This window comes from Moschus berezovskii, chromosome 11 (assembly GCF_049115385.1).
Source record: "Moschus berezovskii isolate FMDL1 chromosome 11, NW_MosBer_1.0, whole genome shotgun sequence".
Taxonomy (NCBI): Eukaryota; Metazoa; Chordata; class Mammalia; order Artiodactyla; family Moschidae; genus Moschus; species Moschus berezovskii.
This window is the reverse complement of record NC_142470.1, coordinates 5,058,078-5,075,885: the sequence shown is the minus strand read 5'-3', so window position 1 is coordinate 5,075,885 and position 17,808 is coordinate 5,058,078. Positions and strand designations below refer to the sequence as shown.

Genomic DNA, 17,808 nt, shown 5'->3' with positions numbered 1-17,808 from the left:
ATCTGAGGGAGAGAACCCACTGACCTTCAGAAGTGACAACCATCTATCGCCTGTGCCATAGTCTACTGGTCACATGATCAACCCTGATGCAAGATGGGATGGACTGCACCTGGGCTTGTGAGCGCCAAGAGACAGGGTCCCTGGGGCTGCCTTGGAGGCTGCTAACCACAGGTGACTCGTGCAGACCAAGGCCTGCTTTCAAAGGGCCCAGAGCTGAGATGGTTTTTTACATTACTGTTGCTGTTCAGTCACTAAGTTGTGTCCAGTTTTTTGTGACCCCGTGGACTGCAGCACGCCAGGCTTCCCTATCCTTCACTATCTCCCAGAGTTTTGTGTTTTTAAAAAAACACTATAAAGGACTGTAAAAAAAAAAAAAAAGAAAATGAAGAAGAATATGTGACAAGAGACCATACACAGCCTGCAAAGCCCAAATTATTTATTATATGGCTCTTTATAGAAAACATTTGATGACTCCCCTAATGTAGACTGCTTATTATAGATGATTCAAGGGGTTTTCAAGGGTAATTTTGACTACAGGCAATGTTTCCCTTATGACCTGACTTCAGAAACTAGCCCCCAGGTAAGCAACTTCACTGAAGTACAAACTCAGCAAACTGCAGCTCTGAATATGGTGATGCCAACCACTGGGAAATGAACAGGTCATCATAACCCGAGCAGAGAGAAAATAGCATGCTGTGCCCCTATGTAGGAAGTAGAGAAATACCAACTCGGTGAATGAACGGGTAAGAAATATTACAAGGACACAACTTGGAAGTACAGAGTGACCATAAAGTATGAAAAATCTTCACTCAATGATTTACAACGTAAGACAAAGGGGAATTTTACACAGTCATTATCGTAGCTAACTCCATCCTTTGTTCACGCCTCCTTGTGCCCTATGAGGTAGGGGTTATTAGCTGTCTTCATTTTTACAGATGAGCAAATTGAGGCTGACAGAAATTACGTAACTTCCCCAAGGTTTCGTGATAAGTAGCAGGATGATTTCCTCTTACAGCAAAGCACGTGAGGGTACAGAGCAGCTCTGCATCAGGAACCTCCGGGATGACAGGCAGGCCCTCCCCGCTGCCCCAGGCCCCCCTCCAGGAAGGCTCTCCCTCTAGCTCTGCCAGAGGAACCCCAGCCCAGGGACTTCACAGGAGAGCGAAGCTCCTGGGCTCCCTGTAAGCAAGGTCACTGAGACCTGCAGTGCTCGGTTTAACCTAATTAGTCACTGAGATGCTCCCTTTATCCAAAGAAAGCTTTAAAAAAGTATCTTCCCCGTGGCCTTTGCTTTCCAACTAAGCATCTTCTGAGACTGTAGAATCAGCACCCAGACCAACTCCAGCTGTCTCCCCAATGAGCTAAGTGAAGGGCAGCTGTTGGAGACCTGGGGCCCACAGAGTCCAGGCACTGGAGTGATGGCAGGGCCGAGAAAAGGCTGCTGCTCTTGTAGCAGACAGAGGGCTGTCAGATACACAGGACCCAGGACGCCCTGGCAGCCACTGCACCGGGAGCTGAGCCCTAGGCCAAGGGCTTCCTCCATGAATGCAAACAGACCTCCCTCTACCTGAGAGGTCTCTGAGATGCCTTAGTTTGTCCACTCAGGTCTCAGGTTCAGGAACCTCAGGGGAAACAACTTGTTGGAGGCTGCCCAACCAGCAGCAGAGCCGAAGTTCCCTGATGCTAAGGCTAATTTTTCTACCTTCTGGAAAGCATGAAGTCCATCTGGGTGAGGAGACAAATGTTGACCACAACAGGTTCTGGAGGGAGGCAGACTTGAGCAGAGGCAGTCGACCTTGGATGAGAAGCGGGGTGTCTGTGTCAGGGACAGAGGGGAGAGGCAGGGATAAAGGCACAGACGGGAAGTCAGACTGCCTGAAGGCACAGGAGGTGTGAAGCGGGTCTTGAGGACAGGGGTAACTATGTGGACCACTGCTACAAGGAACAGGACAGTCAGCTGAGAAATGACACATACACAGTCTGTCAAAGGGCACTGAGGGTCTGGCTGACAGTGGAGACATACATTTTGTGTTAATCAAGGTCCTAATTACATACAGCACTGTGACCTCAATGGGATTCTAATAAACACAGCTGGCCAATCCCCACAGTAAACATGCAAACCACAACAATATAATTGCCTCCCTCAATCCATCTTAATTATGAGATAATCATCACCTTCAAAAATATTATTCCCTTGCCCAACAAAGAGTGGAAGCAGCACTCCAGTCTGCCTGTGCACCCATACTCTCAGGACAGTGGGACAGAGAGAAGATTGGAGAAAGCAAGGTTCAGGCCCCAACTCTACCCCCGACCAGCTTTGTGATCCTGAGCAAGTCACCAGACCCTCACTGACCTTGTTTCCCCATCTGTGAAATGAAGATAAAATACTAAGCCCATCACACAAAACTCTTGGGAGGCTCAAATGCAATACACTTGGTTCCCAGGCCTGTTTGCAAAGATGGTCACAGTAATCCCCCTTGACTTCAGGGGCCTTCCATCCAGAGGTGGGTCTCTCTCTTACCTTGAATCTGGGCTGTCCTGGGACATGTTTTTACCAACAAGATTAAGCGGAGGCAACACCATGCCAGTTCTGACCCTGGGCCTCAGGAGGCTGTGTGCACCTTGCTCTCCACAGCTGCCAGGTGAGTGACCTCGGGCCCTGGCTGGGGCAGAGGTGAGCCTCCCGGCAGCTGACCACAAACACAACAGGGACCCCAGCTGAGACCAGGACTCCAGCCTAAGTCGCCCCTTTCGGAAACGTCAACTAAATTAAGGCACTGCTGGGTCACTAAACACTGGACTCATTTGTTGGCACTGACTGAGTGCCAGAGTGGTACTCAAAACACACAGCTGCTACAGCATCCTCTCTCGGACAGGAATTCCCCCAGTCCTCAGCTGTTCCTTCTCTACTGGATTATCTTCAAAGATGGTGGAGTAGAAGGACGTGCACTCATCTTCTCCTTCGAGAACTCCAAAATTACAACTTGCTGCTCAACAACCATCGACAGGAGAATGTTGGATCCCACCAGAAAAAAATACCCCACGTCCGAGGGCAAAGGAGAAGCCCCAGCAAGACAGTAGGAGGGGTGGAATCACGTTTAGAATCAAGCCCCACGCCCACCAGGGATGCTTGGAGGGCTCAAACGAAACCATGTGCCCACCAGGATCAGAGACCCCCAGAGACGGAGCCGGACTGCGTGTGAGCCTCCTTTGGAGGTGGGGGACAGCAGTGGCCTGCCGCAGGGGCGTGGGCTCTGGGTGCAGCTACCTGGGTTAAACAGTCTGTGGCTTCAGTCCTCTTGGAGGAGGTCGCCATTAACCCCACCCTGGAGCCACTGAGCAGAGGACCCACAAACTGCACAACAATTTTACCAAAGAAATTCTCACACTGTTAAGAAATTTCTAGGACCCACAACAGATTTCCCAACCTGGGGATCTGGCAAAGGGACTGAGAATTTGACTTTGGAGGCCAGTGCGATTTGATTACAGAACTTACACAGGATTGGGGAAACAGACTCTTAGAGGGCACAAACAAAACCTTGTGCACACCAGGACCCAGGAGAAAGGAGCCGTGACCCCACAAGAGACTGACCCAGACTTGTCTGGGAGTGTCCAGGAGTCTCTGGCAGAGGTGTGGGTCAGCGGTAGCCCGCTGCAGGGTTGGGGGTACTGAGTATGGCAGTGAGTGGACCTTTGGAAGGAGGGCGCCATGATCTTCATCACCTCCACCATAGTTTGGTCTCAGGTCAGACAACAGGGAGGGAACACAGCCCTGCCCATCAACAGAAAACTGGATTAAAGGTTCACTGAGCACGGCCCCGCCCATCAGAACAAGACCCGGTCTCCCCCACAGTCAGTCTCTCCCCTCAGGAAGCTTCCATAAGCTTCTTATCCTTCTCCAACAGAGGGCAGACAGAATGAAAACCACAATCACAGAAAGCTAACCAATCTGATCACATGGAACACAGCCTTGTCTAACTCAGTGAAACTATGAGCCATGCCATGTAGGGTCACCTGAGACAGGCGGGTAGTGGTGGGGAGTTCTGACAAAATGTGGTCCACTGGAGAAGGGAAGGGCAAACCACTTCAGTATTCTTGCCTTGAGAATCCCATGAACAGGATGAAAAGGCAAAAAGATAAGACACTGAAAGATGAACTCCCCACGTCAGTAGGTGCCCAATAGGCTACTGGAGAAGAGTGGAGAAATAACTCCAGAAAGAATGAAGAGACGGAGCCAACACAAAAACAACACCCAGCTGTGGATGTGACTGGTGACAGAAGTAAAGTCTGATGCTGTAAACAGCAATACTGCATAGGAACCAAGAATGTCAGGTCCAAGAATCAAGGTAAATTAGAAGTGGTCAAACAGGAGATGGCAAGAGTGAACATTGACATTTTAGAAATCAGTGAACTAAAATGGACTGGAATGGGTAAATTTAATTCAGATGACCATTATATCTACTACTGTGGGCAAGAATCCCTTAGAAGAAATGGAATAGTCATCATAGTCAACAAGAGTCCAAAATGCAACCTGGACTTGGGTGCAATCTCAAAAATGACAGAATGAGCTCTGTTCATTTCCAAGGCAAACCATTCAATATCACAGTAATCCAAGTCTATGCCCTGACCAGTAATGCTGAAGACGCTGAAATTGAACAGCTCTATAAGACCCACAAGACCTTCTAGAGCTAACACCCCCCAAAAAATGTCCTTTTCATCATAGGGGACTGGAATGCAAAGGCACAAAGTCAAGCAACACCAGGAATAACAGGCAAGTTTGGCCTTGAAGTACGAAATGAAGTAGGGCAAAGGCTAACAGAGTTTTGCCAAGAGAACACACTGGTCATAGCAAACACCCTCTTCCAACAACACAAGAGAAGACTCTACACATGAAAATCACCAGATGGTCAACACCAAAATCAGATTGATTATATTCTTTGCAGCCAAAGATGGAGAAGCTCTATACCAGGAGCTGACTGTGGCTCAGATCATGACCTCCTAATAGCCAAATTCAGACTTAAATTGAAGAAAGTAGGGAAAACCACTAGACCATTCAGGTATGACCTAAATCAAATCCCTTACAATTATATAGTAGAAGTGACAAATAGATTCAAGGGATTAGATCTGATAGAGTACCTGAAGAACTATGGACGGAGGTTGGTGACACTGTACAGGAGTCAGGGATCAAGACCATCCCCAAAAAAAGACATGCAAAAAAGGCAAAATGGTTGTCTGAGGGGTCTTTACAAATAGCTGAGAAGTAAAGAGAAGCTAAAGGCAAAGGAGAAAAGGAAAGATATACCTATTTGAATGCAGAGTTCCAAAGAATAACAAGGAGAGATAAGAAAGCTTTCCTCAGTGATCAATGCAATGAAACAGAGGAAAACAATAGAATGAGAAAGACTAGAGATCTCTTCAAGAAAATTAGAGCTACCAAGGGAACATTTCATGTAAAGATGGGCACAATAAAGGACAGAAATGGTATGGGCCTAACAGAAGCAGAAGATATTAAGAAGAGGTGGCAAGAATACACAGAAGAACTATACAAAAAAGATCTTCATGACCCAGATAACCACGATGGTGTGATCACTCACCTAGAGCCAGATATCCTGGACTGCAAAGTCAAGTGGACTTTAGGGAGCATCACTGTGAACAAAGCTAGTGGAGGTGATGGAATTCCAGTTGAGCTATTTCAAATCCTAAAAGATGATGCTGTCAAAGTGCTGCACTCAACATGCCAGCAAATTTTGAAAACTCTGCAGTGGCCACAGGACTGGAAAAGATCAGTTTTCATTCCAATCCCAAAGAAGGGCAATGCCAAAGAATATTCAAACTATTGCACAGCTGCACTCATCTCACACGCTAGCTAACTAATGCTCAAAATTCTCCAAGCCAGGCTTCAACAGTACGTGAACCATGAACTTCCAGATGTTCAAGCTGGATTTAGAAAAGGCAGAGGAACCACAGATCAAATTGCCAACATCTGCAGGATCATAGAAAAAGCAATAGAATACACAGGAAAACAATAGAAAAACATTTACTTCTGCTTTATTGATTATGCCAATGCCTTTGACTGTGTGGATCACAACAAACTCTGGAAAATTCTTAAAGAGATGGGAATACCAGACCACCTGACCTGCCTCCTGAGAAATCTGAATGCAGGTCAAGAAGCAACAGTTACAACTGGACATGGAACATCAAACTGGTTCCAAATTGGGAAAGGAGTACGTCAAGGCTGTATATTATCACTCTGCTTATTTAACTTATATGAAGAGTACATCACGCAAAATGCCAGGCTGGATGAAGCACAAGTTTGAATCAAGATTGCCGGGAGAAATATCAATAATCTCAGATATGTAGATGATATCACTCTTATGGTAGAAAGTGAAGAGGAACTAAAGAGCCTCTTGATGAACGTGAAAGAGCAGAGTGAAAAAGCTGGCTTAAAACTCAACATTCAAAAAACTATGATCATGGCATCCAGTCCCATCACTTCATGGCAAACAGCTGTGGAAACAGTGAGAGACTTTATTTTCTTGGGCTCCAAAGTCACTGCAGATGGTAATTGCAGCCATGAAATGAAAAGATGCCTGCTCCTTGGAAGAAAAGCTATGACCAACCTAGACAGCATATTAAAAGCAGGGACATCACTTTGCCAACAAAGGTCCATCTAGTCAAAATTATGGTTTCTCCAGTAGTCCTGTATGGATGTGAGAGTTGGACTATAAAGAAAGCTGAGCGCCGAAGAGTTAATGCTTTTAAATTGTGTTGTTGGAGAAGACTCTTGAGAGTCCATTGGACTGCAAGGAGGATCAAACCAGTCAATCCTAAAGGAAATCAGTCCTGAATAGTCACTGGAAGGACTGCTGCTGAAGCTGAAACTCCAATACTTTGGCCACCTGATGTGAAGAGCTGACTCATTGGAAAAGACCCTGATGCTGGGAAAGATTGAAGGCGGCAGAAGGGGGTGACAGAGGATGAGATGGTTGGATGGCATCACTGAGTCTGAGCAAGCTCTGGGAGTGGGTGATGGACAGGGAGGCCTGGCGTGCTGCGGTCCATGGGGTCGCAGAGAGTCAGACACGACTGAGCGGCTGCACTGGATCGGATCACTCGCATCTGCATTCAGTCATCTTTATGATTCAGCAGCCTTTATCTCTCCCTTTAAAAAAGGTCTCCCTTGGGACTTCCCTGGTGGTCCAGTAGATAAGAACCTGCCTGCCAATTAGGGGACACAGGGTCAATTCCTGGTCTAGGAAGATCCTACATGACGCAGAGCAACAAGCCTGGGCACCACAACTATTGAGCTCGTGCTCCTCAACAAGAAAAGCCTCCACAGTGAAAGGCCCCGGCACTGCAGCTATAGAGTAACTCCCACTCTCTAACTAGAGAAAGCCCTTTCACAGCAACGAAGACCCAATGCAACCAAAAATAAAATAATGAAAAAAAAAAAAAGCTCTCCCTTGACCCCGCTACCCTCAACAACTGCCAACTTGTCTTTGCTGTCTTGCAGCAAAAGCCCTCAGGGAGCTGCTCATGCCCACTGTGTCTATTTCCTCTCTGGCCCTTCTCTCTCACATCCCCTTTCACCTCCAGCACCGCCCTGAAACTGGTCGCGGTCTCCAGTGAACGCCATGGCCCTAAGTCCGGCGCTCAAGTCTCGGTCCTTACGTGACTTGCCCTGACCAGCATCGTCTGTCAGCCCTCGTCCTCTGCCCCTGACACTGTCTGCACCCGGTTCCCGGGACCACACAGTCTCCGAGCCTCCTCCTGCCTCACCGCAGGACCTTGCTCATCACCCCAAACTCCTGATTCTGGAGTGTCCCAGGGCTCAGTCTCTGGTTTCTTCTCTAACTCACTTCCTCAGTAATCTCTCTCATCCAGTCTCAAAGTCAAAGACCCAAAAAGGCCCAGATTTCTTCTCTGAACCCCGACTCCGACACTCAACCTGCCTAGTGACCACCTCTTTTAGGTCTCTAATAGGCACCCCAAACTCAACCTGTGCCAAACGCAACTCCCGACCCCCTCCCCCAACCCCGAGGTTCCCATCCACTCCTCCGGCACTCTTCCGTTTATAAGACAAAGTGCTCAGACTAAAACACCTCTTCTTCTCTCACACCCAACACATCACCCCTGAGCAAGTCCCACTGGCCTTCCCTTCAACCCCATCACCCACAAGGCTCTGCTTCTCCCTGACCCTCAGTCTCACCGGTCCCTCCCGAGTCCACTCCAGCCATGCAGACCTCACGCCATCCTGTAAGTCCAGGCCCTCTGTACCAGCTCCCCATTCTCCAGAGCATATGTGCCCACATGGCACGGCCCTCCCACCCGACTCCTCACAGCTGAGCCCTCTCCCCTCTCCAGTCTTTGCAACACTACCAGCCCCTCTCCCAGTCCGACATCCCCTCCCTGTCTTCTTTCTGTGGTGCCTGTCATCTAACAGACTATATATTTTACTGTTCATATTAAACTATACACTTCAGAAGCCAATGATGTATTAAGATTTCATTAGATATTTCTTGTACCTAGAACAGTGCCTGACACAGGAGCCATTCAATGAATGTTTGTTGAATGGAAGAAAGTCTGTCAATCAATGAATGATTATATAAATGGTGGAATATTTTTATTACAGTGCCCCATTTAACGGTAAAGGAAAACCATTTAAGGCCTCCATATTCAAAGTACCAGGTTCTTCAAACCTTCTACGATCTCTTTCTCATTGTATTTTTATAGATAAAGACCTGAATGGTGTGAAAGGCTAGAAAACAGAAGGTTCAGTTTAAGTAATCTCAATTTTAAAAATTAGGCTGTTGGAGGGTGATATTTAAGTCCTTTCTCTGGCTTGAAATGTGAATAGTTCTGGTGACTGACAAGTGGCCTGCTTCTGAGTTCCCCAGTAATGACGACAGCTGCTGCTGCTGCTGCTAAGTCACTTCAGTCATGTCCGACTCTGTGTGACACCATAGACGGCAGCCCGCCACGCTCCCCCATCCCTGGGATTCTCCAGGCAAAAGCACTGGAGTGGGATGCCACTGCCTTCTCCGAATAATGACAGCAGAGAGCACCAAACCAAAAAGACCCCGCAGATCAGGGGTTAGCACGCTCTTGTCGGCAGCCCGAATCCTGTCAGCCTCTTGGTTATGTTCCCTGTATATAGCCTGCAAGGGAAGAATGGTTTTCTCATCTGCCATAAAATGGTTTCACCTTAGCTGGTCATATAAGTACCCACATAATGGTGTTGATTTTGCCTCTTGCCTGCAAAGCACTACCTGGCTCTTTAAATTTACCCACTCCTGACAAAGACGAGCCATCCTGGGGCAAATTCCTCAGCTGTAGACCACAAAGTCCCCAGACACAGGGACCTAGGTATTTGCAAGATGTGACTTCCAAAACTAAGTGCCCTAACATAACTGCCAAAAGGTAATTAGAGATAAAGTGGCCAGTGGCCACTGCTATTATCTTAAATACTGGTAACAGCCAAACACGGAAATGTATTTTACGCATGTTCCCGGGGTAAAGCATATCCTAAAACCAATGGCTAGGGGTAGATATTGTTCTAAATTTGGAAATATCTGATGACAAAGCGAAGTTTCCTTCCCTTTTCTTATCCACACCCAAAACAACACCCCATGTTTCTCATGAGAAAAATTCCATCACACTTATGGCTTCCATTTCCTACATTTGATCTTTCACTTAACAACAACAAAAAAAGATTAATGGAAGCCCATAAAGTATCCAGATCTCTTAGGACCAAATCTGGCATACAAGAAGCTACCAGCGTTATTGTAATATTATTCCCAATATGTTATTGCTGTATTATTATTACATCTATTATTATATCACATTATACACTTTGCATATGGAAGATACAATATATAACGTATCATACACACAATGTATTGAACATATATTCTGTAACATGTAAATACATTTTATAAATAGAAAATCCATAGCCATCATATATGCAATACGCTGTATCATCATGTATCTTTATTACATACATTATATCACTGTTCTATTACTATCCTAACACTAAGCCACTAAGTAGCTAGAGATACTAAGCCACAAAGTAGTTGCAAGACTTCAGACAAGTTATTTCATTTTTTTTTCCTTTTTTTTTGGCTGCATCTTGCAGCATGGGAAATCTCAGTTCCCCAACCAGAGACTGAACCTGTGCCCCTGCTCTGGGAGCGCTGCACCTTAACCACTGGACTGCCAGGGGAGTCCCACTTCACTCCTAAGGCTCGATTTCTTCACTGGCAAATTAGGGAATCATTTTAGAGTTTTACCACTCTTTTCTAGCCCAAGACTAATTCCAGAAGCATGCTAAATAACCTTTGCTTTGAAAACTCCTGCCCGGAAGCCTGTGCATGGTCATACCCTTCACGACTTGGAACCCCACAATGAACGGGCACGGACATCATCTTTGTCCATCACAGTAATATCCTGATGTTCTGCATTTGTTGACCCAAACTGCCCTTGCAGCAAGGTTTGAAGCAAGCAGTCTAACAGCATATCTATTTTAATAACAATTGGGTTGGTGCCCAATCACGTAGGAGCATTTGGGGAAATGGTAACGAATCGTCCCCCCAACAGGACAGGAAAAAGGATGAGTCGGCTGAACAGCAAGTGTTACGCTAATGATGCTAGTGTATCACTTCTGGGCTCACTCTGTCCCTTTCACGTAAGGAAATCAAAAGTGTTTAATAATCACTGCTCCCTGGGAGGCAAAAGACAAAAAGTTGTGACGGTAAATGAGAATCTCTGAAATCTTATCATGCCTTTTCTCTGTGAAACTCAACACTTGAATGAGACTGAGCCAAGTCCAATGCAAAAGTCCATGGGAAAACAGAAATCTGAAACAAAAATAGATTCTTAGCCCTGATAATGGCTTCTGAACTTCCCAATCCCTTCTCTGAGCCCCATGCCTGCATCATGGTGGCATTAGTAAAACCAGTTTAAGTTTTACAAGGAAAACAATTTCAAAATGACAACATTCAACACGGATGTGCTTGTGGCTATCTGATACATTTATGCATTGCTCATGAAAATGTTAACACACACATGCCTTTTGGAAAAACAACGCGGCAATAGCCCATGGCAGGTTCCCGGACTGGGAACTTTACCTTGAGAATTTGTGCTAAGGAGATCATCTAGCAAATCACAAACATATGAATACAGCTGCTTATTGTTACCTTATCTCTTACAGCAAAAAGAGGAAAACAATGTCAATATCCAGCAGCGGGTGCACAATCTAATAAGTTATGGAAGAGCAACATGATAGAATTCCAGTCCTTACGGTAGCTCTGAAGACCACACATGAAAAACACGCATGTGAGTGCAGCAGCTCTGGAAAAGATGACCAGTAAACAGCTTGTCCTTCAGCTCACCTACCAGGTTTCAGGCCCTTTAGATCCAGACATGCAAGATGCATTTTCTTCTTGGCATTTTGTCAATTTTTTCCCAATTTCTTCTTTAATAACATAACATCTTTTCACCTAAGATAAAATGTAAATTCCCTGCACTTAACCTAAAAATAACAATAAACTCTTGCCGGATGTATACTATGTGTCTGATACTCTGCTAAGTATTTTACATGCATAAACCCCTTGATCCTCGCGTCACCCCATGAGGTAGGTACTATCTATAAATGAGAAAAATGAGGCCCAAGAGTTAAGGAACTTGCCAACCATCAGCCAGCTGGAAGTGGGAGACCAAGGCATCAACCCTGGCACCTGGGCTCCAGTGTACAGGCTCTTAACCACTTTGCAATTAGGAAAGAGACATTTCAACATTATTCAGGATGGGAAAATGGATTCTCCTGGTTAGTAACATACTCCAGTTAACTAAGAACAGCTCAACTATGCCCAGTCCTGCAGTAACGACTTTCAAAGAAATTCAGCACCATACAAAGTGCCCCGGGGACCATGATTCCCAGCAGCACCTGTGCCTTCTGCAGGTACTGAACACCAGGGGAGCTCGCAGACACGAACAGCCATGATGAGTGCGGATGGCCACTGATTCACAGCTCACCAGGCACCTCTGAGATCATCTGGCATGTGATCCCTTCAACTGAGGGAAGGAAGTGGGTAGTTAGCCAAGCTCCCACTGCTAGCTGGCCTGTGTAAAACCAGGGTTCGTTCTATTACGCAACGTGTGATAACACGAATGACTATGATTCATGAAGTGCCTGAATATGCTAAGGGCTATGACCCCTTTACATGAATTATCTCATTTAACTGTGCATAACAGTCCTTCGAGGTATGCGTTATTATTAATGTCACACAGAAATTAGGAAACAGGTTGGGATATGTAAAGTCATGTGGCTGGCCTCTCTCAGCGGGAACGTTCTGAGCGGGGTGCCAGGAGCGCAGCACCTGACCCTACATGTTCTGGAGCACGTTCCGGATCATGGCAGCCCCCCAAAGCGATGGAGTGAGGGCAGACAACGGATGGGGGTGGTGGGCCTGGGGGGAAGGAGGCCAGCTCCAGCTGCGGCCAGAAAAGCTATCAATGGTAATGATCTGGCACTCTAGCCAGCTTGGGACAAGCTTGTAGAGGCAAGTCTAAACACCACTGCTAACTGGAATCCAGACAATTATAAATCTGCCCCTGTGGCAAATGAACCAGAGTGCGTGCTGAATTTATGCAAATCCATGACTCCCCACCCCCACCCCAGCCAGGCACCTCCTTCTGGGGGCTGCAAAGCCCAGAGGCACCCCAGCCTGGGAAGGACACTTTTTATAGTCAGCGCTTCCACTGAGGGTGCTCGTTTCACTTGCTCACACCCAGCTGTGTACAAACATGCAAATCATTAATATTTCCCTTTGCCATGCCAGTGTGGCCTCGGGCTGGGGGCTTTCTGAGGGAGATAATTCAGTATGCAACTACAGCCACAATGTTTAATTCCCAAGGAAACATCTGCTCATGTTGTATTCCCCTAAGCCAGAATAAACACTGTCAGCCACCCTTCAAGTTATTCCTGGGGGGAAAAAAGGACCAGAAGAAACAAGGAAGTCTTCTGAGAGCATGGGATAGCAGGTATATTTAAGAGAAGTTCAGTGCAGCTCTAGGCTGAAGGTTTCCCTGGGTGTCTGGGTCAAGCATCAACAACCAAACGCTGACTAAATGATTTAAGTACCTTTAGTGAAGCGATTTTTTGCAGTGTGAACAACTGTTGATAAATTTAGTCTTCGTGAATTCAGAACTGCTGTGGGATACAGGAGGTTGTACCTGTGTCATCCCCCAATGTATCTACTTTGGGCAGAGAATTGCAAAGCCAGAAGGCCAGCACCGGTAGCATCTGCCATGCACCAGGAGCCACGCAGCGCCTTTCATACCCCAGGCACACCTGTGGTAGAGCCGGGAGCCAGGCAGCACTCACCACCGAGTGCTGGGTGGGTGTGGAAGGCAGAACCACGACCCCGACAGACAGCCCTCAGGTTTTTGATCAGGTCATGCAGTAACCAGAATTCACTTGTTCAAAGTCAGACAGCAAGACAGGGCAGAGCTCTGGCTGGCTGGGTCACGGAGGATCATAGAAGCTATTACCTTATCCCATCTCCCATCCTATATTTTTGGGCAGGGACCTGCTAGAACTCAGCATGGTAATACAAATGATTCCAATTTATCGACTACGGCAAGCATTCGTTAGTGTAAAAACCAAAAAAAGGCTGTACTGTCTCTTTCTTAAGTCTTGGGTTTTGAGAGCTGTAAGAAAAACTAGGATTGTAAGAGTCAGAGAGTATAATGTTGGTCCCTTCAAAGGGTCTACGTCTCACACTGTTTAAAATCATTACAGAGACATTACTGCGTGTAAAATGCTCTTTTAGGGTGACAATGAGCAGAGACAGTGAGATTCATGTTTCTCAAACTAGTCACCTCAGTTTTTTAACCTCCCAGATCTACAACATGGGAGCAGAAATACAAATGATCTAAAAGGCAGATAATGATTTCCTTTAAATGTCCCTTCAGAATTTATTCTGGATCTGACCTTCCTAATCACAACTGTCCGGCTCAGGTTAAAGTCTGCCATGGCAGGCCAACAGACAGGCTGGACAGCAGTCAGAGGGAGCCAGGGCTGTTGCAGCTGTCCGCAGCAACCACACACAAGGACAAGACCCAGTTGCACTTGCCCCTAAAGCAAGGCACTGATTCCACGCTGCCTGCCCTCCAGCCTGGAACCATCAAGTCATTCCCTATGATTTCATGTTCGTGCTGAGCCTGGACTTCACATTAGGCTCAGGGTGGTGACAAGGATTCACAAAATCATTCCTGAACACTGTTCTGAAATTCCTGTTTCAAAACATCAACGGCCTTTACTGTGAAGAACAGATAAACTCCACACCCCTGTTATCATGGGTCCTTGGCAGAGCACCCACAGATGTTGGATCACAGAATAAACTGTAGATACGGGGTCTCTTATGCACAAACCAAATCCCTTCATTGGCAGAGACGTGCCCCTGGTCCACAGAATTTGTGAAGACCCATAAATCAGCGGCAGTTTATTGCTCTTTTTACCCCCAATTCACTGTGGATTCTGAAATCCCTGCCATCAGCCCCTCTCATTTACATTTCTGAACACAACTAAACAACACAACACAAAAGCTTTCATTTTTGTCTGTAAGCCCAGCTGCTTCCAGTGGAAGCTTTCATTCATACATTTCCCAAGGAAAACCAGAGACAACTTGAAAGTAAGTAAAACGTTAAATTCCTGTTATAACATTGGTGATTTGTGTTACTGGATCATGTGGCATTTCTTCTCGGTAGCTGGAGATACCAGCCCACACGGCAGTAAGAGACAGTGTTGCATCCCAGCCCACATGTAAATACCCATGTCTGCTAAGAGTCATTCTTTTGAAGGAAAAAGTATTATGACATAAAAAGCAACTGTTTCTTTTTTTTTTTTCTAATGTTTCTCTCCCCTAAGTGAGTAAAGTACATTAAAGAAAATATAACAAATCTCATATATTCATTACCTGGATTCTAACAGTTGTTAAAATGATTCTGTTTTTCTTACCCATATGCAAGTGTTCACTCACTCACCTGAACCATTTTAGAGCAAAATTAGAGCCAGGATAACCCTTTCCTCCTAAATACTTCAGCATGACGACACCAAAATGGACATTCTCCTACATGACTCATTACCACCATCACACAATGGTTTTAGCAACAATTTCCAAATACCATCTACCACCCAGTTCATATTCAAATTTCCTGGTCTGTCCCTCAAATGTCTTCTATCGTTTTTTTATTCAAAGCAGGATTTGATAAAGGACCAGAAAGGAGTACCTTTTCCAAACTAACTCGATGACTGATGGAAACTTAGAGGGGTAAGTTAGCATCCCACTGACTTTTTTCAAGAAGAAAAAAAACTTGTCCATAACCTGACCACAAAAGACAACTCTCACTGACATTTCCATGCGTTTCCTCCCAGTTATATTTCTGTCCATAAACACACACCTGTGCACACACCTGTGATCCAACTGTCTTGCCAGGTCAGGTGCTACCTCCCTTCTTTTTGGCAAGTGGAGATAAAAGAGTCCATACCTAATGGAGCCCTGTGGGCACTATCTTTGGTGCTTTGGTGCCTGCTCGGTCTGCAAACTGCTGGTCTGCTAGGTTAATAGTGAACAAGGGTAGCAAGTGCCCTGGGACCCTACTCAGGGTCCTCCAGTTTCAGGCACACCACAGCACACTACTGTGTGCTCCCTCTGGCTTCTTCCTTCTCAGAGGTAACACTAACACAAGCCCGAGTGACACAGAGGAGGTGGTACTAGGTGCCGCTGTCCTGTATCATGGACATCAAGGATAGACAAATACAAGGTTGCTCTTTTTTTTTTTTTTTTAATAGGAGGTACTTTGAACTCTTTGGAAGAAAGGTGCTATATCTTTAAAAGCTATTATTAACATTCTCTAAACCAAACTGTCACTAAAAATGCAAACTCCTGGATATCAACATTTTCCTTTGGGATATTTTTTAAAACTGAAAAATTTCAACCCAGCGACATGTGTTGCACTGAATAAAAAAAATCTCAAACTGAACTAAAGTTCTCAGCCAAGTCAGGCCATCACAGAGCTGCAAATCATTTCATTCCTTAGCAGAACTGTCTGTTCATTGTCTTCAGACCACGCTGAACTGGAAGCATGGTCTGACCTGAAGGCTCCCCACCAACAGGCTCAGGTCTGGTTTTACACCGAGTGTCCCAACAGACAGAGGCCAAAGCCCTTCTTCCCCGGGACGAAGCACAGGGTCTTCTTACCTTGTTTCCAGGGACACAGGTGGCTTCGTTTCAGGGGCTTCTGTTTTTCAATAGCATTGCCCATTCTAAATTAAGCCAGAGGGTCACAGAGCCTTCCAAGCCCAAGTGTCTTTGCTGAAGAGCAAACACGGACCAAGTCACCAGCTGGACGGGGATTCATCTCTCAGACATCCCCATCACCCAGCGGCGAGCCCGTGCAAGAAAAACTTGAACTCTGCTCTGAAAGGTCTTTGCCTCCTGCCTCTCCAACTCTCTTCACTTCCAGGGAGGAAATCAGAATATGAGGCTTGTTACCGCCCCGGCGGTGGGTCTCCGGACCTGTCTATTCTAGGAGCTCCTCCTCGGCCTTCCTGACACTCCAATACTCATCGGCACAAAAGCAGCCTCAGAGACTGAACTTCATTTCCAAACTCCATCAATGATGCTTTTCCTTTGAGGGAGGAGTGGGGAATCACGTGATCAAGAAGCTGAAAACTAAAAACAGACCAGTTTGGGGGTGCGCCACAAGAAAGAGTGTCACGGAGGCCCCAGGGCCGCCTTCTTTTTAAGGCTCTAGCCCTTGGACCAGTGGGCGTCACGGGACAAGTCCCACCAGCGAAAACAAACTGGCTGCACGAAGACTGTGTTTCCAAGGGGAGAGTGAACAAGCGTCCAGACGCAGGCTGCGCTTCAGTTTCCAAAGAGGAGCTCGGAGGACAAACAGCAGTTTGCAACCTCAAGCTCCAGTCGCACAGTCTACGTTGGGATTAACCTTTCTGGAGAAAATGCTGCACCACCTAAATTCTGAACAATGGACTTCCTGGAAGAAAGAGCATGAATCATACACTTTTTCTGTGGGGGAAAAAATTAAAGAAAAGAAAATGTCAAGGTACACGGAAAGATTTCACTGACTGAGCCCCCAGAGCCTGAGGGTAGCGCAGCTCTTCAGGAATCTGCACGGGCGGCGGGGAGCTGGGACCCCACGCCCGGGCCACTGAGCACAGCAGTGTCGGTTTCCTCATCGCAGAGTGCTGCAGTCCCACCTCCTCGGCCGTGATGAGGACCGAATAAGGTAGACACTTAGGAGTCCCCCTGGGAAATCGTTACCGCCATCAGGTCACACAGTTTGACTGTGAAACCACAGTAGCTTGGAAGGCAGATACCTGGCTTCAGCCAATTTGGCCAAAGGCACGCAATCAAAGTGACTGGAGGGTAGGATGGGGGAGCCAGAGTAAAACTTAAAAGACAAAAAAGGCCCACAGAGCCAAAGAGACAGAGTCTAAAGGGCACTCAGCGCGCCAGAGCCTCCACTGCTCAGTGTGTTGCACCACGGCCAGGGCGCCACACCGGCCACGGCCCCTTCCAAGAGAGCAAGAGAATCCTGCCGGTGTATGCAGAACCAAAGAAGCCAAATCCAGATCTCTACTGAGCCTGAGGTTTCTGATTCCCATCTCCCAACACAGAAGTCATTTTCACACGATGCGGCCTGAGAGTCCAGACTTCTCAAAGCCAACAGCACATGTCTGTTCCACTCTCCCAGTGACGGGGTGGGAAGGAGAGCAGGCAC

General features: G+C 46.6%; 1 protein-coding gene across 10 annotated transcripts in view; it reads right to left on the bottom strand.

Moving 5' to 3' along the window:
* RAPGEF1 (Rap guanine nucleotide exchange factor 1) overlaps positions 1-17,808 on the bottom strand; it is a 132,796-nt gene that overhangs the window by 93,104 nt on the left and 21,884 nt on the right. Inside the window, exon 1 of one of the 10 annotated variants that reach the window (XM_088841062.1) lies at positions 16,263-17,461. The exons of 7 other annotated variants lie outside the window; for them this stretch is intronic. In XM_088841062.1, coding sequence (XP_088697188.1) covers positions 16,263-16,326 — 64 coding nt within the window. In that variant the 5' untranslated portion in view covers positions 16,327-17,461. Of the gene's footprint in view, positions 1-16,262; positions 17,462-17,808 lie in introns of those variants that run through there. 2 more of the 10 variants (XM_055400483.2, XM_055400497.2) reach the window with 2 other exon arrangements.